Source organism: Squalius cephalus, assembly GCF_949319135.1.
Source record: "Squalius cephalus genome assembly, chromosome: 24".
Lineage (NCBI taxonomy): Eukaryota > Metazoa > Chordata > Actinopteri > Cypriniformes > Leuciscidae > Squalius > Squalius cephalus.
The window spans coordinates 12997722-13021257 of record NC_137145.1 but is presented as its reverse complement, the minus strand read 5'-3'; the positions used below and the strand labels follow the sequence as shown (position 1 = coordinate 13021257).

General features: G+C 36.6%; 1 protein-coding gene across 13 annotated transcripts in view; it reads left to right on the top strand.

Annotated features, from left to right (window-relative positions):
• The window catches only part of dlg2 (discs, large homolog 2), a gene marked incomplete at its 5' end in the record, with an annotated part of 236204 nt that overhangs the window by 6411 nt on the left and 206257 nt on the right, over positions 1 to 23536 (top strand). For 5 of the 13 annotated variants that reach the window (XM_079860352.1, XM_079860376.1, XM_079860378.1 and 2 more), the window contains one exon: positions 1338 to 1469. In XM_079860352.1, coding sequence (XP_079716478.1) covers positions 1338 to 1469 — 132 coding nt within the window. Of the gene's footprint in view, positions 1 to 1337; positions 1470 to 8519; positions 8562 to 19472; positions 19584 to 23536 lie in introns of those variants that run through there. The other 8 variants (XM_079860354.1, XM_079860363.1, XM_079860355.1 and 5 more) reach the window with 4 other exon arrangements.

The following is a 23536-nucleotide window of genomic DNA, read 5'->3' as shown; positions in this document are numbered from 1 at the left end:
CAAACTCACTTCATAACAACAGTTGAGCATCCTGCTGTGAGATGATGTGGCTTCTTACAAAGAATAATGCTTGGGTACACACCAAAAGATTTTTTACATCTTATAAGATTTTCAAAATGTGATAGACCACAAACATGAGGACAAAAAAATCCTAGATTTAACTGTTTTGCTCCTATAGTGTGTGGTGTGCCATGATGTGACAAAGACAGCACACCATACACGAACAGATTTTCAACCAGAGTCTTGACTGTGAACACAGGAAACCTCGCAAAATCTCGCGAGACTTCAGAATAAGCATGCCGGACAACATGCAGGAAGAAATTGCGATGATACAACAATACTTGTTGGAATGATCAACAAGCTGATCCTCCATTTCTGCTGTCCACATCAATTTCACTTTGTGCTTGCGCCATGGCTGCGTTTGTTATGCGTCCGTCTTCCATCATCTCACTTTCTGATTGGATATTGTTCCATTTCACGTGATAATCTCCAGAGCGTGCGCGCGTTTGTCCTCGGGTTTCCCCCACACATCAGGATTTCTGATCCTAAATATTCAACATGTTGAATATTTCCGATTCGCGATCGGGGCGGCTCCGACGTTCTTCCGAAAGGAGTGCTTGCACACTAAGGGAAAATCTGATAAGATAATCTGTAGAACCATCAAGATAATCGGGACATAGCTAGGATTATCGGAAGGGGGGAAATCGGCCCAAAATCAGCCCGATTATCTTTTGGTGTGTATCCAGCATTAGGCAGTCGTGTGTTTATTAGTCATGTTTAATCAATCAAAGCGTTTCAATCTTCTGTTTATTCAGCTACAGTGATAGTATGATACCTGATGGGGATTTTCTGGAATGATGTGTGTTATCTACTTCTGCGGCGGGGCATATTTGCGTTCAGACAGAGCAGCATTTACTACCGATCAGCCGTGCTGCACTGACAAGCTGCACATAAAATAATCACAGCCTTTGTCAAATCGCGTGTGGTTTCATTGCGATTAATTGTGCAGCCCTAGTCCCTAGTGTCTGTTTGTCTGTGTGATTAAGTGACTGAGTCATGCTCAGTCATGCTGATGATCTGTGACTGTAGTAAAGAGTGTATCAGGGTCTCTTCCCTGTCATTAAAATCAACACTTATCTGTGTTCACAACCCATTTTACTTTGTAAATTGACATACTGAGAGAAACATACGTTGATGAATCAGTCATAATTTGACTAGGAATGTGCATTAAGTATAGAGGGTCAGTTTTGATTTCATGCAATTCCTTTTATGTGTAAAAAATGTGTTAAAAAAAATCAGGCAAGTAGTATAACATTTTATTTTATTCTGTCTTGCAGACACAGCCAGGGCAATAAGCCTCATGGAGGACTACTGCTCCAAACTGAAGAAACCAGAGGAACAACAGCTCAAAACTGCCATCTTAAGAGTCACAGGCATTTTCAAAAGCAGTCTTTTCCAGGCTCTCATAGGTAAGCATATATTTTCAGAACTTTTTTTGTGCAATTTTTTCTTTTACTGCAAAATAGGTAGGCTAAATGAAAAGACAAGAATCACTTGATTGGTTGAGCAGCATTCCCTAAATATTTAGGATATTTACTTGAATTTAGTCTAGAGTGTTCTGATGTTTATTGTTGTTCTTGTTTAAAGTGCTCCTAATTATGCTCCTATTATATGCCCCGAATATTACCTTTTATGTAGTGTGTAATAGTGCTGTTTGTGAATGTAAAATGTCTGCAAAGTTTTAAACAACGAAGTGCACGTCTCCTAAGAGAAAAAAACGGATTCTAAACTGCTGAAACGAGTCGTCAGCAATTGCAGTCTCACCTGTTATACGTAACAAAGTAACACATTTGCTTAATGCCAGCCTATGGTCTTCATTGGCTGTCCGCGAATGACGTCTACTTTGACCCACCCTCAAACGATAGTAGCTGAGGCAGGGCTCCAAACTGCAACCAAATGGTTGCAATGTACAACCCTTTTTCCTGCTGGTGGGACTAAATGCTGTTAGAGGTCGCACTGGTGCAACCACCATGTTGCCCAACTGACAAGAGCTGCCTTTTATGTTGCATATGAGAAACATCAAATGGCAAACGAAACGAAAGTGGAATGAAACTGTGCTACTCTGAGTTTAAACAGCTTCACTAAAGGGCTGATCTCGAGCATGCAACACCATACTACACAGAAAAACGAATGGTGTCATTCGTATCACTGTCTATCAAGCGCAAGGAAGCCTCCGGAGCTGAAATTCAGATAATGGTTTGTCGTGTTGTGCTAAGATACTAAATCTTCTAACTAACCATTTTCAGACTGTTTGACAAATTAAGTGATTTACAATGTATATTTTGAGAACAAAATTAGGAACCTTTAAAATAGCACAATGAGGCTCTTTAAAACACTGTTTTTGAGTCTTTAAGGTCAATGCTTTCTTTTCTATTATTTGTTCCATTAAGATTGCATGTGCTTTGTCTGCTGATGTGACATTTGCTCATAGTTCATTCTTAAGCAGTGGGCACATTCTGCCGCTTTAGGGCTTTTTTTTCCTGAAATAAAGTTATTTTTAACCTTGCTGATGTGGCAGGAGATGCTTCCCTGTGCCTCTGGTATTTTAAACGTGTTCCTTATAAGCCCCAAATCTCCACAAGCTTTTGTCTTTTGTGTACAGAGAATCAGATTGGTTTTGAATCTTGATTGGTTTAACTCATCTATTCATACTCAACGTCAAATAAAGCTTAAGGACAAATGCTCTCATGTGCTTTTATTATGCATTAGTGAGCACTAGAGATTGGTGGTTTTGACTTTCATGATTTCCTCTTAGCATGTTATTAAATGTTTAGACACTTCGTTAGCTGAATACAGAATGTACAATTGATGATTCTGTAATATAACGTCTAATCATAATTTCTGTAATGAGATGGACCACTGTGCTGTCACAGTCTGTTAACATTTTCACAGAGATGTCGATCTTTTTTCTGGTCTAAAGCAAAGGTTCATTCATTCAATTAGCAAAGAAACTCAGAAAGCAGCCTGTCTTTTCTAACAAGTTTTGATGTTTTAGCTCGGTGCCTTTGCTCCCTTTTGAGAAATGTAACTTTATGAAGTATTTCTTATTCCTTTAAACAAATAGCTTTGTTTATATAGTTGCCGTGTTCTATTGAGTTTCATGAATGTATAGGGAGTCATTCATGCTTTGTCAAAATGTCAAAAAATCACAGCTTTTGCTTTAAATGGCAGTTGGTAGAAATACGATGATGCAAGTTTTAACATCAACACATTGAGGAATCTTTTGCAGAATTTCTTTTAATAAGTATTTTCCTTATCTTTTAGCTTTTCCTTATCTTTTCTATACTTGCTATGACTTAAACTCTAGGTTTTAATACTCCAAAAAGTCTTTAATGAGTTGTATAAGAATTAGTCATGCAGAAAAATTGCATTATTAAAAAAAAAACAGTGTGATCATAGTTGTGTTTGCTTGAGCGATGGTATTATGATTTGGGGGCAGGGATTTAAATATCACAAATATCTATTTCCTTTTTATAACCTGTAATATCTGTAAATCCTTTTTTCTTCTCTGACCTTTACCTCAACCTTTTGATTGTCATCTGTTCTTTGCAGATTGCTTTCTATAAATTGGAAAAAGTTAATGTGATCGTAACAGGTCTTTATGTACTTTGCTGCCCTCTTGAAATCATTAATTATTCTTCAAGAATGTGAGTCTATGGCAGCCTATGAACCGTAAGTATGTACAGTACAGTCTTCAGTGTTTTTGTAACTCCTTCAAATTTGGTCCAATTCTTATGAAAATCGGCTCAGATGATCTTTGGACCGAGCTGCACAGAAATGAACAAACAGATTTTTTTATTCATCTTTGTTCTAAAGTTATGATGTCTCAAACTTAACGAAGTTGACCCAAAATTTGTTCAGATGCTGTATCTCGACCAAACTTTTATCAAAACTAAAATTGGTAGGCTTCATCAGAACCATAATCTGGGGGTCCATGCCAAATTTGGGAACAGCGCCATCTACAGGTCATGCGATCTGAATTTTTTTTTTGCAAATAACTTTTAAACAGTTTGTCAGAAAATCATGATCTTGTTGTCTATGTCATGCGTCATGTGTCTATGGCCTTGTGTCATGAATCTGAGGATATGGATTTTGCCACAATTGGACTAACCATTGGGCCGCCATTTTGAATTTTGTCATAAATTGCAACCAGTAGCGTGGGAAGGGGGGTGCTGTGGGGGCTGCAGCCCCCTTGTCATAGCATCAGCACCCCCAAGTGGGGGGCTGTGGACTAACATAATACTGTACTTTAAAAACGTGAAATAAAAATAAATAAATGGACAGCGTTAACTAACTCTCTTATGCCTAATGTAGTGAGTGTTCAAGCTACGGAGAAAATTAAATAAAGTTTGAATTTGTCATGCTTTGTTCCAATCAGAGCACGTGAGCGGAGAGCGCATTTCTGAATATTCCGCTCCCTCGCTCATTCCGCTCAGGGTCGCTCGCTCAACCCAGAATGGCCTGCTGGTTCGAAAATATATGGAATAAGGGCTGCCTCCGACTAAAGTTTTTTTCTAGTCAACTAGTAGTTGTTCATTTAAGCCATTAGTGGACAAATCGCCCCTTTATATTAATTTTATTACTTAAATAGGCTATATACAGGATAATGAGCGTGTACATAATATAGCCGCACTCATGCGCACGGCCGCACGCATAAAGATTGCCACAAAGAACCGGCAAAAGTATGAATGTGTCAAAAATAGCAAGGAGACATTTAATTGTTTATTAAATGTCTATTATTATTAATAAACTGGTGTTTTCTGTGTCGCTGCAAAGATGTTGGCGATGCGGACTCGCCATGAACGCCAGAGAGAAATGCACATTTCATATGGATTACATAATCAGGGTGTAGCCTATTTCTTTTCGTTCTGAATAGTTTTGTTTAAAAGTAGACATTTCAAGCTTTCTATAATAGATAGCCTATGTTTCTCAAATCTGTGATGCACAAGCTGAGTTTCGGCGCCCTCCAGTTCACGTGCAATGCAAGTGATTGTGCCGGCACCTTATTGCACTGTCTGCTATATACTTGCTTCTTATTTATTAAATACAGGCAATTGGTTGATAAAACAGTGATCAAAATTAAGATACAATTTATACAAAACGAAAATCTTTAAATAGTCTTTCTACAAAACAAAACTCAATGAAGTGGTCAAAATCATGTCTTCTTACCCACTCCATGTCTCCAGTCATATTGCGCATATCACGATGTATCTTTATCTTTCTCATGCTGCATATGCTCACTTTCATAATAAACATTGATTAAATAAAAAAAAAAACATTAGCCTATAATATTTAAACATAAATATGAAACTAAATGTTTTCTTTAATGGCTACAACACATATACAGTACAGAGAAATTTCATGTCTTGTCGTCAGCCACAACATGATGACGTCACATATTTTCTCAGCCCCCAGCCCCCCTCGCATGAAACAGCTTCCAGCGCGCCTGATTGCAACATATTTTAAACAATTTGTCATATCGGCACAACATTCTGTAGGTATCATCATCGGCATGTCCTGAAGGTACCTGAAAAGTTTGAACAACGCGCCACCTAATGTTCCAGAGATGTAATGTTTTTTGCAAAAACGTTTATAACTTTTGAAAACATTGTTCAAGATTTCTTTATGTCATTATGTTCCTTTGTCTATGCTGATTCCGACAGTATCTCACTTGTCATTTTCCAGCAATGTGACTGTACGCCATATTGAAGCAAATTAAAAACATTTTTTATTGCTACTCCTCCTTCAAATTTTGCCCCAAGAGTTTATTTGGCTCTTTATTAACTGTTGTTTTCTGTCATTTACAAATTTTCATTCTCACCTTGAATCTCTCTTCCATATCAAAACAAAAGGCTGTCATCTCTGTGACACATTAAGCTTAGCTACAGAATTTCCAAACAAAAGTATGTTTAAATATGTTATATTAAACCATTATTAAACCATTTTTACCTGAACCATTTTACCAATGTTCTGTCAAAACATAGTAATTTTTAGCAACTTTTTGAACCATGCTGGTTGATCATGCTGATCACATTTAACATCTTACATTATAAAGCAAGAATACTTTATAAGAATACTTTGTTAGGTTTTTTAAAGTTACTTTTAAAGTTTTGAAACCAAAGTATTTTTAGCTACTTTTTGAACCCATGGAAACATTGGAAGAGCATGGCTCCGTGATGGCTATATTTAGCTTGCGTCTTTGATACTTACAAATGTAAAAACAAACTAATGTAAACAATTGTGAAGATCTGTAAAACTTGTCCCCTTTCTATTGATTTCCAATAAAATGCCATTAAAGGTTGAGGTCACTTCCTGAAATAGCTGTAATCATCTTAGAAGGCATTAGCATGAGTGTAATCTGGAGGGTGTGCCATCATGCCAGAGAAGTGCAACCTCTTAACCACTTAACCTATTCTCCCATTCACCAGGAAACACACACACACACACACACACACACACACACACACACACACACACACACACACACACACACACACACACACACACACACACACACACACACACACACACACACACACACACGCACACACACACACACACACACCCTTCTGACAGTCATTTACACCTGACAGCATAGGTTGTTGAACATAGTGTTGTGGTATCTTAGCTTGGCCATCCCCAATGAAATATGTAAACACATTTTCTGCTCAAATTCTTTGGGAAATGGACTTAAATATGGTGAAAAGTGTTAAATGGAATACTACAGACTTGACTGCATAAAACATTTAAAGGAATTTTTTGTCATCACTTAGTCTCATGTCATTCTAAAACTGTATGTGTTTGCACAACACAGAAAACATCCTAAAGAACAATGAGAATCAAACAACATTGGAGCACATTGATTGACTTCCAATGTATAGACAAATAAAAAATTGGGGGTTGGGATTGGGGGTTGATTGGGGGGATGTAAAAAAAAATATTGCATCACAATAAGTGTATTGTGATTGTCAAAACATTTTAGTAACTAAACTGAATTTTATTAGGTTTAGTGACAACATGTTACAATGTTTATATGGTACAATTTCTTGTAAGCTACGCTTTTTTATTATTTCAATTCAATTCAATTATTGTGATTTGATTTAATATTGACTAATTTGGATAAATATTAGGTAGGCTACACAAGATAGGCATTCATTTTTCTCAAGAAAAAAACAACTCACCAAATGCTGTAAACATACAGAGAGCCCTATCAGCTGGCAGTATTATTTAAGGTTAAAAATAACTCAAATTAAATATAATGCGTTTTTTTATTATAATAACAACTTTATTTAATGATATAAGTAAAAATATAATAAATATGTAATATAGTACACATATTTAGCAGAATACTCTCTATAGCTCTTTTTTTCTAGCCAACTAACGTGCTATAGCCTATATTATGGTCATAAAATGGCTTTCCTGAGGTAAATGTTATGTGACATAATTGTTCTCCAGCTGTTTTATTGACCCCTTTGTTTGATTGATTGGTCGATATTATGTATGAAGAATATACATTTCGGTAAGTTGTACTGTATCTTTCAACAGTGTTCATTCGTGTTTATTTACTATTAGCTAGAGATGATCGGTTCACGTGCGCTAGGGATCTGTCGCGTCACATTTACAAGCACCAAAACAGTATTTATTGTTTGAATTTCGTAATAGAATTGACAGAATCTGAGAGCTGAGATTTTTTTATATCATAAGTAACTTGCTCTGTCTAGTCTGTCGGTCTCCGTGTCCTCTTTGCTTCGCGATTTGTCTGTGCGTGAGAAAATGGATGTGTGGCGTGAGAGCGTGTGAAAAGTGTCAATTGCGTGTGTCTCACGGTGAATGCGTGAGAGTTGGTAGCTCTGTTAAGACTTTGAGAACTTTGTGAAAATCTGTTCTGCATGTGCAGGTTCATTTTAGACGTTTATTTCAAAAAACAGAAATGAAACATTTTAAGTTCTAAAATGTACCTTGAGATTTTGTTGATTTGGAAGTTGGAACCCTGAAGTTCTTGAGATTTTGATTTAAAGCACATTATAGTGTGGTAGTTTTAGGCTAGTAGTTTTTAATAGTTGAAGAAGCCAAAATGGAATGGCTGTGTTAATTAATGACACTATGTGAACAATATTTTAATGTTTGAATCAAAAGTTCTCTAGAATGGCTCTGTCTGTTTTTTTAGAGTCTGAGATTCCCTGGCTTAATATTCTCCATCACAGTTGCTCATTGGAATCCTTTAGATACTGAGCCGCTGCGGCCTAATCGGGAAACCAACCACAGTCTGCCAATTTGTTCCATAGAGGTTTTTAATGGGCCCTATTTGTCACTGTCATCTGAACAAGGTTGGACGCTGCTCTCTTAATAGAAGAGCCATGACGGCGCACTCCTGTTTCACAGAGAGACCGTCCCACGAGAAGCTTTTTTTTTTTTTTGCTCCTGCTGCTAAACTGTAATCAGATCTGTTACTCTTGCAGGAGGGGGAGTTCCTGATACCAGGGGACGGATGGCAAATAGCGGTCTGTGTTTGGACCAAGCTTCATGGCTAGAACAATACTACTGCTCTACTAGAGTTTCTAGAGTTCCAGAACACTCATCAAAAAATTAGTCTGGCTTTATTTATATACTGTATGTGTTTTTTTTCCCTGCTGTAGAATAATCTGGTCTTCCTAGCACTCACTCACTCCCTCCCTCACTCACTCACTCACTCACTCACTCATCTCTCTTTCATCTGGTCCTGTTTATTTCGCTAAACAAGTGGATGTGAGTTTATGTGCCTCACATGGTGGTGGAAGCCATGCCTCAAATTGGAGGGTTCTGGGTGAGGACTTTTGTCAGAGACTGTTGGCTTGATTTACAGGTCAGTGTTGGATAATCTCGTTTGTCAGTGATTGTCTGAAATCAGTGGTTTATAGTGCGGTTTGGGACTACATTTTGAGAGTTGTGAAGAAAGTGACTGATCGTCTTGAGTGATTATATTAATTAGTTTACTAGTTTTCTTGCAGGTTGTATAAGCTATATTAATGAGAGCATAGATCACAGTGGCATTAAAGGTATTGGTGTAAAGCTCTTCCAGATAATAACCCTAACAGGACCAGTGGGTCACATAATCTCATCTTAATGTTACAGAGATCACTGTCTTCCTCTTGTTACGGGTTGTGTATGCATCGAGGCTGTTAGATAACATGTGCCTGAGCGTAGTTAAAATGTTAATGTTGCAGTTCTGTTTGAAAAATCTTTTGAGCATACTAATTTTCAAGTTAGGTGATCTCTGATATGAATATTCCTAAAAAGGTGTATGACCAATCATGCAAATATTGCAAACTGACATTCTTGGCTGTGGAACTTGGCATAAAAATATCATTTTTGTATCGTTACACCAATACAAAGAATACATTTATATTCAAATTTAGAGGGTAAATTAACATATTGATGTTATTGTTTGTTATCATTTATTATTTGTTCAGAACAGAAAATTTGGAGAACGACATGCACTGTTGTCCATTTTAATTAGTACATGTTATTCAGTATTTATTTCATATTATATTATAATTTTTACAAGCTTTAAATAATGCTTCCCCCAAAATGAAAATGTCACCAATACTAACCCTTACTGTATGTTATTCCTGTATGTTGTTTTTTTTCTTCTGTGGAACACTGTAGAATTTTGAGTCTTTACTCTGCCCATTTAAAGAAAGTTCAGAGTGACCATGTCTGTCAAGCTTTGAAAATGATGATGAACCAACAAACTTTAATTTGGAGTTGTGAGTAAATGACAGAAATACTTTTTGTTTTAAGATACTCATTTCAAAAAAATATTCTATTAAAGTGCTTTTAAGACTTTAAATCCTTGTGTTTTTATAAATAGGCAACCTACATGTTTATTTGATTTGAGTTTATTATAAGCTAGTGTTTACTGAAATGTGATGCCCATGCATTTGGTTGAGTACCAGTCTTGGCACTGCCTTTGAAACAGTTGGCTGGAAATGATTAGATGCCCTCAAGGACAATGGAGTTTCTAGGAAGATATAATTGCTGGTCTAAAGATGCAAATGTAATGTGAATATTTTCCTTACCAAGCCTTTAGCTCCAGAGTTCAACCACATAAAAACTGCTGAGCCCACCTCAGTTTCTCTGTGCTTATGGCAGCGGGGATCCAATCCTCTTCATTTAAAGAGAATAATGTTGCCATCTTGTGGAACTTTGTGGATATATTGTTTGAAATCAGACAGGGCTGCGTTTCTCAAAAGCATTGCGAGCTAAGTTTATCGTAGACCATTGATGGCAACGATGCTTTTGGAAAACGCAGCCCTGTTTGATTCAGATCGATGTGTTTTCACAGAATAAATGATTCATCAGGCCCCCAAAACTGGTCATGATGAAAGATTTGAGATATTTTAAATTAGTTATTAGTTTATTAGTTATAATTATTACTTAATAATAACAACAACAACAATAATAATGTTTTCTTGACTCATTTTGGTAGTATTTACAGACATTTTTAAACAAGAATATGGGACAATATTTGTGTTTATCGTCAATTATCAAAAAATCAGGTTTAAAACAGTATTTTAAATAAGAATATTTATGATAAAATATGACAGCAAAAGATTAAAATAAGCACAAAGCTTGTCACTAAACTTGACAGCATTTGAAATAAACAACAACAAAATGTATAGTATTTACAGTGTCTTGTCTAATGCTTTAAATGGCAATTAACTGGTCAAATTATATTTATACAAATACAGGCATTTATTGTAAAAAAATAAGGCATTTTCAATCTGTTGTTGTAACTCTGTGTTTCCAGCAGAGGGGGCTCTTTAGTTCTGTCTGGTCAGAGAATATAGGGCTTGACAGCACCAATGAGTCATATATTTATATTTAAGGAGATTTCATGCCATCTGAATACATATATTCCATACTGTCATTGTTGTAAAACATTAATGTAGTTTTAAAGGCCAACAAGCCTTTTCACCCTCAGGCTCATCGTGTCTATTACGAATCCACTTCTTTGTGATGTATAATTGAAGGAACTTTCAAACACTATGTTTTCTGATATCAATTGGTGAGTGTGTTTAAAATAATATATACTGAATCATATTCTGATCATGTGTATTTTACTAAAACTTTTCACCTTGACTTTGAAATGGCCCTTTTAAACAAGTGTTGGATTAGGATGTCATTTTGAAGGACAGGAAGTGTAAGGCAACTCTGTAAATCAGATGTACACCTGTCGTAGTCTTTTGAGATAAATATCATGAGAGATATGCAGTCTCTGCCTGTGTCCATGGTAACGCAGGCCTTCAGCAGAAAGGGTACTGGTGTCACAGTGTGCAGTCTGCAGTTCCTCAAACAGAAAAACTTGTTTCCAGAAGACGAATGAGTAAAGGTAGTGATGTAATCCAGCATAAATTTAGCTAAATTTAGCAGAGCACCAGGCAGAGCTACAGCAAATGAGACCAGTTAAGAATATCCATAACTGCTTATGGCAGTATATTGTATCTGATGGTGTTCCATCAGCTGTTATGAAGCTTTTGTCATGCTCCACTTCCAGATTTGGTGTTCCAGGATTTTCACAGTGAGGGAGGGTAAAACTTTTACTACATTTTAGATTTATCAGTAAAGATTTGCATCCATTTTGTATAATTGTATAATTTGAGTTCTTTGTCGCAACCGAACATGTTTTGCACACTCTAATGACATAAACCCAGAGGCTTCAGCAGTTATGAAGCCGTTATAACATCTTAAGGCCCACACAAAGAACGTTTACTATAATAACTCATTAGTGTCCACACCAGCACACTATTTTATCTTAAACACACAGTGCAGTTTTGTCCTCTGCCATTTTAAATGCTTGAATGATCTCTGAAAGCAGATGGATTCTGACTGCATGGCTCAATATTTGATCATTTATCAGCAGGAAAAAGAATTTCTGAAAGTAACTGTGCCGTTATCGCTACAGTTGAGGTGTGGACTCTGCTATTCTTTTATATTTAGATTGATTTTTAGAACTTAATATTTATCGTTCTAGTTCTCATCCTTGGTGTGAATGGGCCTTAACACTGGACAGATCTCAGCTACAGCTAGTCAGATTATTTCATCAGTTTGTTGGTGAAGCAGAGAAATACAGAATTATCAAAGCCAACAGAGGCAGCATGCCAAGACCAAGAGGCAAGCTGTTCTTCTTGTCACATCAGTATTTAGAGTAAAGAGTGGGAGCAATTTACTGGTGTTTTGGAACAGAAACATTTTCAGTTTTCTAAACGTGAGATGCTAATGATAAATATGAGCCATCTCATTTGTAGCAGTCCTGAGATTTCTTCTCAGCTCACTAAACCATTGCAAGGGAATCATCGTCATTTTCCATAAGACTATTGAATCTATTCATTTCTTAGATTGTTAGTGGCACTGTTCCTAAACTTAAAGGAATAGCTCACCCAAACATTATAATTGATTATCTATTCACATCTGTATAGATAGAGGCAGCATGGACATTGTGCTAAACATATCATTTCCCCCTGTTATTTTTGGTTCATTATCCCTTTTGACATGGATAAATTTTTGGATACTAATGTAAATGAATTTATCAAAAATCGCCACCCAGAATACTCATGTTTTACAACAGCTCTATATGTGTCAGTTGTAACACATTTTAGTGCAAAGGCTTTTTTCAGAAAGGAAAGTGATTTTATGAATCATGTAGAATCACAGAGGCGGGAGTCTGCGTCAGGAGATAAGGAGGTGTGTGTGTGTGTGTGTGTGTGTGTGTGTGTGTGTGTGTGTGTGTGTGTGTGTGTGTGTGTGTGTGTGTGTGTGTGTGTGTGTGTGTGTGTGTGTGTGTGTGTGTGTGTGTGTGTGTGTGTGTGTGTGTGTGTGTGTGTGTGTGTGTGTGTGTGTGTGTGTGTGTGTTATGCAGTGGTGGGTAGCAAAAGGAGCTGGAATAATCGCTCTCTAGAGAGGAGTGAGATTACAGCCCTGAGCCCACACCATCCATCCATTACATAAGAGTGGAACAGCTGCCGATCTGCAGCGTGTGAATGAGCATGTGTGTGTGCATACTTTTCTCTGTGCTTCTGTGGGTTGGTCTGTGTTGGAAATAAAGGGAGTTCATGCATAGACCGATGTGATTACGAATATGAATCTTTCCTGTTGCCTTGGAAACCAAGCAGATAAGATATTTCCTTGTGGTATTGGATACCTGATAATACCTAAACCCATAGCTCTACTGAAGATGGATGCACTCTGAACAGCTAATCAGGTCCATCACAATCTGTAATTGCAACCAATGTTGAATATTTTTCTTTGCAATATTGAGACAATTTGTACTTTTTTAAAGTGTTGTGCTTCTATGGCGATCAACACTTTTTAAATAACTTAAATCCAGGAATACCAAATCATTTTTTTGTTAGTCAAACCCATTTGACCTAAAATATTTACTTGAAGTACCCCTTGAGGTTTTAAGCTAATACACATTCACATGTTTATCGCATGTTCTGATGTTGGTTATGGTCACATGAGATAGGCAAACAAATAAAATATTTTGTATTATATTATGTTTTTATTTTGATTGTTGTTATTTTTTTTTAATTATTTAAATTGATGTCACTATTTTATGATTTAATTAATTATTAATTATTAGTTTATCTTCAACTCACAAAGTCCCTGCAGTTCCTTAATGAACCATCAGGGGTTTGTGAACCCCAGTTTTTAGAAAATGTGGTTTAATAAATATGAGTAGGGCTTTTCGATTATGGAAAAAATCATTATCACGATTATTTTTAGTCAATATTGAAATCACGATTATTTAACACGATTATTGGTGGGCGATCAAAGCCTTATTTCACGATATGAGTGCAGTGAAATTTCACAATTATTGATCCTTCAGCAAAAACTAATACTAGGTTAACTAAAGTAAGAAAAAGGTCCTCAAAATAATAACAAAAGACAAGTAAACAGTCAGCAATACAATAAGAGCGAAGAAACTAATTGCAAACAAAATGGACAAATAAATACAACAGAACAACAATGCAAATGAAATAAACTGTTTTAGGTTTTCAGGAAGATGTACTAACAATATTAAAGTGAGTAATGGCCTACAAAAAAAATAATAATAGAATGTAAAATAGCACTGCATATAACGCTACATAGTCTTACTGTACATTAAAAATATTTATCCTTATTAAAGCTACTTAAGTTAGTTTGATTATTATCGACAGACTGCAGCAGTTATATTAGGCTGTTGTCAGTTTAAGAGTTAATGTACGGATCCAATATACTATTACACGTGCGTTTACTTAGGACCTAACCCATTGTGGTTACATAAATGCTTTCCAAAAAGGCATTTTGACATGTTTGTGTGTACACATTTAAGCCCATATCCGAAGCCCATTTGCTTATCCACGTTCGGCTCTTATTCGGAGCACGTACACAGAAAGCCGCCTGGGGAACAGTGTAGCCTATCTTCTGTTGCTTAATGCGCTTTTAATAACGCTGTTTAATATGAAACACGTCTCGCAGTTTAGCAAGTTAGCAACAGTAGACTGCACTTTACAACACTCACTTATTTGGCTGATTTGGATGTTAAGTTTGGGCTTTTAGGGAGGAACGAATATGCTCTCCTGTGAAGTAAAAGGAAGTTGCACTGGATGGAATGCGACAGCGGCACAATAATCGTTTTACCTTGATTGTCTTGTTTTGTATGAATGAATGAATGAGGTTTATAGCACATTTTCTATGTACTACTGAACACACAAAACGCTTTACAATCATGTCAGGGGTCTCTCTTCATCCACCACCAGTGTGCAGCACAGTACGGCAGCCACAGAACAACGGCGCCAGTGCGCTCACCACACACCAGAGGTGGAGGAGAGAGAGAGAGAGAGAGAGAGAGAGAGAGACAGTTCAGTACATGGGGATTATTAGGAGGCCAGGATTGATAAGGGCCAATAGAGGGAATTTGACCAGGACACTGGGGGTACACCCCTAAACTTTATGAGAAGTGCCATGGGATTTTTAATGACCACAGAGAGTCAGGAGGACTTCGGTTTAAAGTCTCATCTGTAGGGTGTTTTCATAATCGTTGGAAGCCAAAATCTAAACCGAAAAATCAATTACGATTAATCACACAGCCCTAGATATGAGGTCTGAAAAGAAGTTTGTCTTTTGGCCCAAATTACCCTAGACCTTGGATACATCATGCATTTTTAAACATGACATTTTTGGACATAAATTACTTACTAACTATATTAACTGTGCCTTCTTTCACAACAGAGAGAATGAAATGCTTCTTCCTGAAAATGCCACATGTTTTATTTTGTGTATGATTCCCTTACTCCAGTCTCCCCTACTGACTAGATATTCTGTGGGGAAAAAAACTGAATAAGGAGAGGAAATAGAGCGAGCTTGGCTAAAGGAGGATTTGAACACAGGTCTATTTGTGACAAAACTTTCTCTCTTACCTCTACGCTATTGCTACGATTGCCAATGCAGCGTATTCCGTAATTTTGTCTGACCCAACCAGACGTCAGTGGGCGGAGTTAGTGTAAATACACTCTGCCAATAAGGTAGGCTATTTGCACTTTAGTGTAAATTGACATTCCGATAAAATGTAGTTGACCAAGCCTCCTCCTGTCTACTAATGCTCAGTCAACAAAATTCTTACTGACCCCAAACATTTTAACAGTAGTGTATGTTGTTTGTATATGTGGATATTCAGTTTAACTCAAAGAAAACTTTTCAGTCAGCCTAACAGATTACAGCTTACTAGAATGAGAGGGCATTCCAGTTTAGCTTTCCAGTTATGTGTGCTATATGCACAGATGATTACTGACCCAACTGTGGTTTGTAGGTGTGCTTTCTGAGGCTGACACTATCTGTGTTTTGGTAAATTGAGTTGTTTCCAGTCCTGTACTGTTGTCAACCATGTGTAAAATGTTTAGGCTGCAATTGGCAACAAGTAAGCACCAGGTGCACAAACTTTTGCTCATGTAACAACTGACCTCATTCAATATGCCAACTATGTCCACCATGAATGGGAAGCTTTCTTAGAGGCTCTGAGTGTTTGCAATCAATGAACACTTAATTAATTAACTGATTGAGCTGACTAATGGACTGCAGACTTCTTCTCTTTTTTTTTGTAGTTCTAAAATCTTCACTATTGCATAAAGTGTCCAAAATGCTCATAGTAAAGTCAAGAGTTAGATAATTATGTCATGTTGAATAGCTAATATTTTCAAACGGCAATTTTTCAGTCAATTTTTTTTCTTGTGCAGTTAACAGTGAAAGCGAGTTAATCATTTTTCTAGACAAGATATGATTTGAATGCCATCCACTATGAAATAATTATGTTTTAAAGGAAAGAAGTGTGCTGTCAAGACTCCATCAGAACAGATTCACAATACACGATTAGCAGACGATAAACCCTTTATTTAACAGCTTTGTCCCAATGAGATTTTTATTATTATAACCATCTGCCAAAATACACTGCTCTTTTTGCCTGAATTCCTAATGTTGATTCCAATATCTAAAGAGCAAAATTGCTGATATAAAGTACATTTAAATATTGTGAAACATTACTACAATTTAAAATTGACATTTTTCTTTAACATATTTAAATATCATTCATTCCTGTGATGGCAAAGCTGAATTTTCAGCCTTTACTTTCTTCAGTGTCACATGATCCTTAGGGATCTTTTTTTTGTTATTATTATCAATGATGAAAACAAGTTGTGATGCTTAATATTTTTGAATGAAAACCATAATATAGTTTTTTACTGAATTGTCTGATGAAGTGAACATTCAAAAAATCATCAAGTAAAGACATTTATGTTACAAAAGATGTGTCCCTTTTGATAAATTTAAAATGCCCCTATTATGCTATTTTAAAAGTTTCCTAATTTTCTATTGGAGGTCTCCTACAATAGGTTTACATGCATCCAAGGTCAAAAACACTTTAATGTTCTCATAACATAGATTGCAAATGACCTAATAGAGTCCTCTCAAAGAGTCAAAAAACGATTTGTTCAGAGACTCAGTCTCTCTTAACTAAAGGTCTTCTCGGGTCCTAAAATCTGTACCCGACCCGAATCACTTCTTACCCGAACCGGACGTGCATAAATTAATTTGTTGTGATTGGTCTACCACCTTACCATGTCTGGATTTCAGCTCCGGAGCCTTCCTCGTCACTTAATACACAGGGATACTGTTGGAAACTTTTCCTTCGTCAAAGCAGAGACCAGGAGACGTTGGGATATCTTTCAAGCAGAAGTTATTCTTTATTGAGGACTTCGCTGTGCGTTGCTGTAGTCATCCAACTCAAGTCTGACTAAGGAACGTTGCCTTGCAATTTATATACATTTAGGGGGAGGGATTTACATTGAGGTTGAATAAAGCATGTAAATGAAGTAGCCTACATGAGTCAGCTCGTTTACAGAGATTTCCTGATCTCATCAGCATAATGCTGCGTTCACACCAAACGCGAATATGCGTCTAAATTCGCGCCTGCCGCATCTAGTTATACGCGTGACCACTTTGTGTTCATTCGCACGTCAAGAGCGAAATCGACACGCGTAAAAACAAAGGTTTGAAGCGAAATATACACGCGTCAGAGGCGAAATCCGGAGGCGAAAGTTTCGAAACCCGTTGGCGGACATCTTTTTTAGATGTTTATCGAGCATTAGCATTAATCGAGAGAGTCACCGCTCGTATATGCTCTGGAGAGCAGAAACAGCTGCGTAGGGGACATTGTCGCTGTACTCGGGTCCACCAGACCCTCCGGAGGGTTTCAGGAGTTTCACAATTTGCTCCAGGAGCTAGGTTTGGTGGACCTAACGGTGAGGACGCTGACGAGGACAGCGTAGGCCGTATAAGGCCTCGGCCTCGAGTGGTCGCTGCCTGACGAGCTCGCGCTGTACAGCCCGGTGCGAGGTTCAAACTCGCCCGCACCCACCTAATCTGTCATTTATTTTTGTTTTGATAATAAATGGAGCCAGCCTCCAAAAGTGAAACCTGCCCTGTGACTTTTTAGTTTTTATACACTAAATTGTGTTTGTTGTCTTTACATTAGTTTAATAATGTTTCATATAATCTAGAATAAATATGGAATAAATAGCATTCAAAACAAAATGAGTATCTCTTATATATTGAAATCGAGTTTTTATGTGAAAGATTTGCTTTGTTGTGCATTTTAGTCATATTACAAAATAATTTATTGAGGCCAAACATAAAATAACATTATAAACTGTCACTTCACCACGTGACAGCAGCAAGCAGGCTCCTGATTGGTTAACGCGGCGCGAATTTACTCAAGTTAAAATTTTTCAACTCGGGCGGCAGACGCGAATTCGCGTCAAACGCGTGAATGCACAAAAAGCACAATTCGCGCTTAACGCGCGTAACGCACCAAACACTCAATTCGCGTCAGTCTACTAAATTCAGTCTACTAAACTTTCTCAGTTTATATACTATTGTATTGGAAACCTAAATTAAACATTTAATAAATTTGTAATACAACAATACGAACAGTAATGATGCCGTTGGTTTCCCCCCGTATCAATTCCAGCACGAGTCCTCATCCTTTTGAAGTGCATGAAAAGTGGATTCGCTGCACTGGAAACAGCGTCTTCCCGAGGGCGGGTCAAAGTAGACGTCATTTGCGGACAGCCAATGAAGACCATAGGCTGGCATTATGCAATTTTTTTATGTAGGTATGCAACAGGAAGATAGACAGGAATTACTGTTGACTCGTTTCAGCAGTTCAGAATCTATTTTTTTATTTATTAAAACTGCAGTGTTTACATTCACAAACAGCCATCTACACACCACATGAAAGGTTCTAAAAAGTAATAGGGGCTAAGTATATTTCTTTAAAAAAAATATTGCAGACCCCAAACTTTTTAACGGTAGTGTACAATGTTTGTTTGAGATCTTTAAAATAATTTAAAATAATTTTTTTGAGATACTTTACAATACTTTGATCACATGTTCTTGGTGGTTTTGGAGATCTTTGTTCATGCTGATGATTGCAGTGATCAGAACGCAGGGGTTCTGTCCTCAAGGGCTCAGCTCTGTGCCCTGAGTTTAACTGTCCTAAACACTCTCCCAGCTGCCCCGGTCCAGCCTACAGCCAAACACACAGACACCACATCATCATCAGTCGCCACCTGCTCGGCTCTTATGCATAAGTAGAAACTGCCACTGTTAGGCTCTCTGAGGTGAACAAGGGGCATGTTTGAGCGCACTAAACGGCTTTAAAATCCACTGAAGACAAAGCATCTGAAATAATGATCAGCTGTATTCTCTCTGTTTGTGTGTGAGGGTGTAAGGTCATTGTCTGAATTGTAGGGAACAGGAGGCCTGTGCAAGGATTAAGCTGTCTGCTCACATGCTGTTAGATCAGGCATCTGGCATTACACACACACACACACACACACACACACACACACACACACACACACACACACACACACACACTACTTCTCGCTGTTTCACTGATGACATTTTGCGGAACATGTCCGTGGAGAACAGGGGACTTTTACCTCTCTGTAAGTTTATTAGGAACTGCTGCTTTTAAACGTTTTTTTTTTTTGACGTGCATGTTATTGATGCAAGTTATTTTAACAGTTTGTTTTAGAATAGTATTCATATTTCTGTATTTTATCAGTTGAGACTTTGCATTCACTGTTTCTCAAATTGTGTCACCCACGTCTTTGAGAAGGCGGGATTTGCATAAATGTAAGTCTTTGATGGGCTCGCTTTCAATTTGTGCTTCCACTTTAGAGGCAAAAGTGACTAAATCACATTTTAAGTAATCTTTTTGGTGTTTGCGGCTTTGCACCAACTCAAATGCTTAATAAACAGTGTTATTGATATGTGTTGAACTTAACTCGCTCTGAAATGCTGGGCCAGGCAGGCATCTGTAGGAGGAATAACAAATGGAGTCTTTTTATTAGGTTTTATTTACATGTAAATGCATTCTCTCTTTCTTTAAGATGGAATAGACTGCAAGCTTCTGTTTGAAAGATGCTTCTTTTGTTAGGTGGAAAATGCCTGTTTTGTGGTACAGCTTTGGCAACGTTATATTGTCTCCTGAGCAGCTTTACATGCATTATCACATGCAAAGGACTCATGTGGTTCTGTTGACCAATGCAGACTCTCTGTTATGAAGTCGTGTTAGCTGATTGAATGTTTTTTCCACTAAAACTGTATTTGTCTGTGAATTGGTAAGCAAAAAATGTATTTTCTGTTTTATTTAAATATACATTTTTGCAATTCACTTACAGTGCAGTGACAAATGCATTTTTTTAAAGTACAAATAATTAACATGTTCTCTCAATGAATACATCATTAAAACTGCAGGTATAGAAATACAGAAATTAGAAAATGTTATCAGTTTAAAATGATATATAGTTTGTCACATAGCTGGACACTGTAGTTACTTTTACAAATGTTATGTAAACTAGTACCCACATATTTGTTTTCAATGTAGGTTTGCGTCTCTGCAGGTTTGTAATATTTATTGTCACGTGAAAAAATCTGCTCATGAGATTTTTTTTTCCTATATTTTTTTATGTGGGATGCTTTCTATATTTTGACAAAATGTCATCTGGTGCTGAGCACATTTAATCCACACATTCCATATACTGTAGGCACTTCAAACACACAGAATGTTCTTTTCTTTACTCTCCTCTCTGAAAGCAGGAGCTTAGTTCATTCCAAGGCAGGATCTGTAACATTTAGTACAGCATATGGTGGCTGGATTCACGGCAGAGCTGCTGACTTTTACCCACCATGCATTGTGGCTTAATGTAACTGTCGCTTTTAAATCTGTGTTGTCCAGGCTGAACGAGCAGAGCTCTCCAGATGGTCCTTGCGAGTACTTGCACTCTAGTTTAAATATTTGGATATCTCTGACGTCTCTGTTTAGTATCTCTTGAGGCAGGGTGGAAGAGAGTTGACCCACAATAGTAATAATACAGCTCACAGAACCTCTGACCTCGTTTAGTATCACTTAATAGAATTACTTTTGTCTTCTCAAAAAAATTGGTGTACACAGAAATGGGAGTACAACAGAAATTAAAATATTGTATCTAAATGAAAACAATTATATATGTATTTATTCTATATTATTATTTATAAATTATTATTATTATTAATAATTAATAAAAATATTAATAAAATAATAATACTAATTAGTGTGTGTGTGTATATGTATGTGTATATATATATATATATATATATATATATATATGAATGAGAATTGTATCAAAATATTCACTCATAAATGTAATTTACAGGTATGTATAATATTATTATATTGTCACGATCTGTGTTAGTTTCATTTTCATGGAATTTTAGTTTGTATTTCTCAGTTACCTGTTTCCTGTGTTTCCTTTGATGGTGTCGAGCCACTGCATTTTTTGATGGCATATCTGTTCATAATTTTTTACCTTTATTTAACTGACAAAAGTACAAATAAATGATTTCCAATGTTTTTTTCACTGATTAACTTAATTGTATTTTGTAAATATAGACAAATTTTGATGACTGCAACACTCTCCAAAAAAGTTGAGACAGAGCCATGTTTACCACTGTGTCACATCACCTTTCCTTTAATTACACTTTTTGGAATTGGATACTAATTGTTGAAGTTTTGCAAGTGGAATTTTTACCCAATCTCGCCTGATACAAGACAGTCCGTGGTGGTCATCATTGTCTGATTCTCCTTTTTATGATGGGCCATACATTTTAAATAAGAGACAGATCTGTACTCAGGGTTCGTACGTTTTGAAAAAACCTGGAAAAGTTATGGAATTTGAAAAATGCAAATTCCAGGCCTGGAAAGGTTTTGGAAAAATAAAAAGACCCAGAAAGTTTTGGAAAAGTCATGGATTTTTTTTTTTTTTTAACACAGCATAATATGTGATTAATACAAAAACTGTTTAATAAAAAAAATATTTCGCGTTGTCTTAACGTCCTTATTTCGGGCGGCATAACGTTCAGTTCACTTCCGATTCACTTGTTGCGATGTTGCTGAGGCGAAGTCGGTGCTGACAGAAATTTAATTGAAATGGCAGGAAAGTGGCACGAGCATGCTAAAGTTTTGCAAGCACCGGTGGGTCGAGAATGTAGCGGAAAGAGGATTGCTGCTCTGGCCGCATGTGAAACGATACGCAGAATATTAGCCTACGTCTGTCTCCTGCACGCGAGAGGAGAGAAGAAAATGAGTAAAAGTCAGTTCAATTGTGAGTTCATTCTATATGTTCTTAGGAGTGTGTGCGATGTTGTCTATGAACTATGATGATATTGTAATCATTGTTTTAACTATGTACGAGGCACTGCGAGTGCGAGCTGACATCGCGTTTGTCTCTCATGCTTGCTTTCACTGCGTGATGTGTCAGTGCAGTTATGCCCCCAAATGAGTTTTTGTCTTATATTTATATCATATTATGTTGTTATATTAGAATATCACATGAGCAAGAGTGCCGTTTTCCTTTGCACAATTGCAAATGTGCTATTTATTTTATACAACAGTTAAATTAACAATAAAGTTAACATTGCGAGTTACTTTTTGGACACAATATTGTCAATTTTCACTTTATATCGCCGACGAGAATTTCATAATAAAGTTGTAGTCCAACAGACATCGATTATTTATTTATTTATTTATTTAATGAAATCCGCGTTTTGAATGAATCATTTTAACGATTCAATGAACAATCACTTGTTTTTCTGAATGAATCAGCCGTTTGAACGAATCGGTTGAATAAATGACTCCAATAACTCGCTTATTAAGACAGTGACTTGCCGCCACCTACTGGTGGTTTTAGTTTAATGTTTAAAGTATCCTTTAATTAAAAAGTTAAAATTATAAATCATTTAAATATTGAATAGCTTTATTTATGCAATTGTAAATGAAGTATAAATATAGTAGGCTAATGCCAGTTTTGATGCCACTTCTGTGTCACCTCTGCACTGCAAGGATGGATTTTAATTCAATGATTTAATTTGACATTCGTACTGTGTTATTCTAATATAATTTAATTTGAATGTTAGAATTTGGCAAAATTCTATGAATGTGGCAAATTTTGCCCCTTAATAAAAATGTTGATTTCGGTCACTGCTGTGAACTGACCACTGCATAGAATATAAAAAATATGAATATCTTCGTGAGTCTGCTGTCAACAACAGGCCTAAACCGGCCAGGATACCAGTACAAAAACACAATCAGTAAAATATCATCTAATTATTATCAAGAAAAATTTTGAAAATATCGAGACATATTTTTGTCAATATTGCGCACCCCTAATGTACGGTATTAATTTTGAGGGTAAATTTTAACACAAATTTTTATTCTTATAATGTCGACTGACATTTTCAGGAATACATAGGCGTCATGGAAATGTGCCAAAAAGTCTTGGAAAAGTCATGGAAAAGTCATGGAAAAGTATTGGTTAAAATGTGTATGAACCCTGTGTACTGCAGGCAGGCAGTCAAG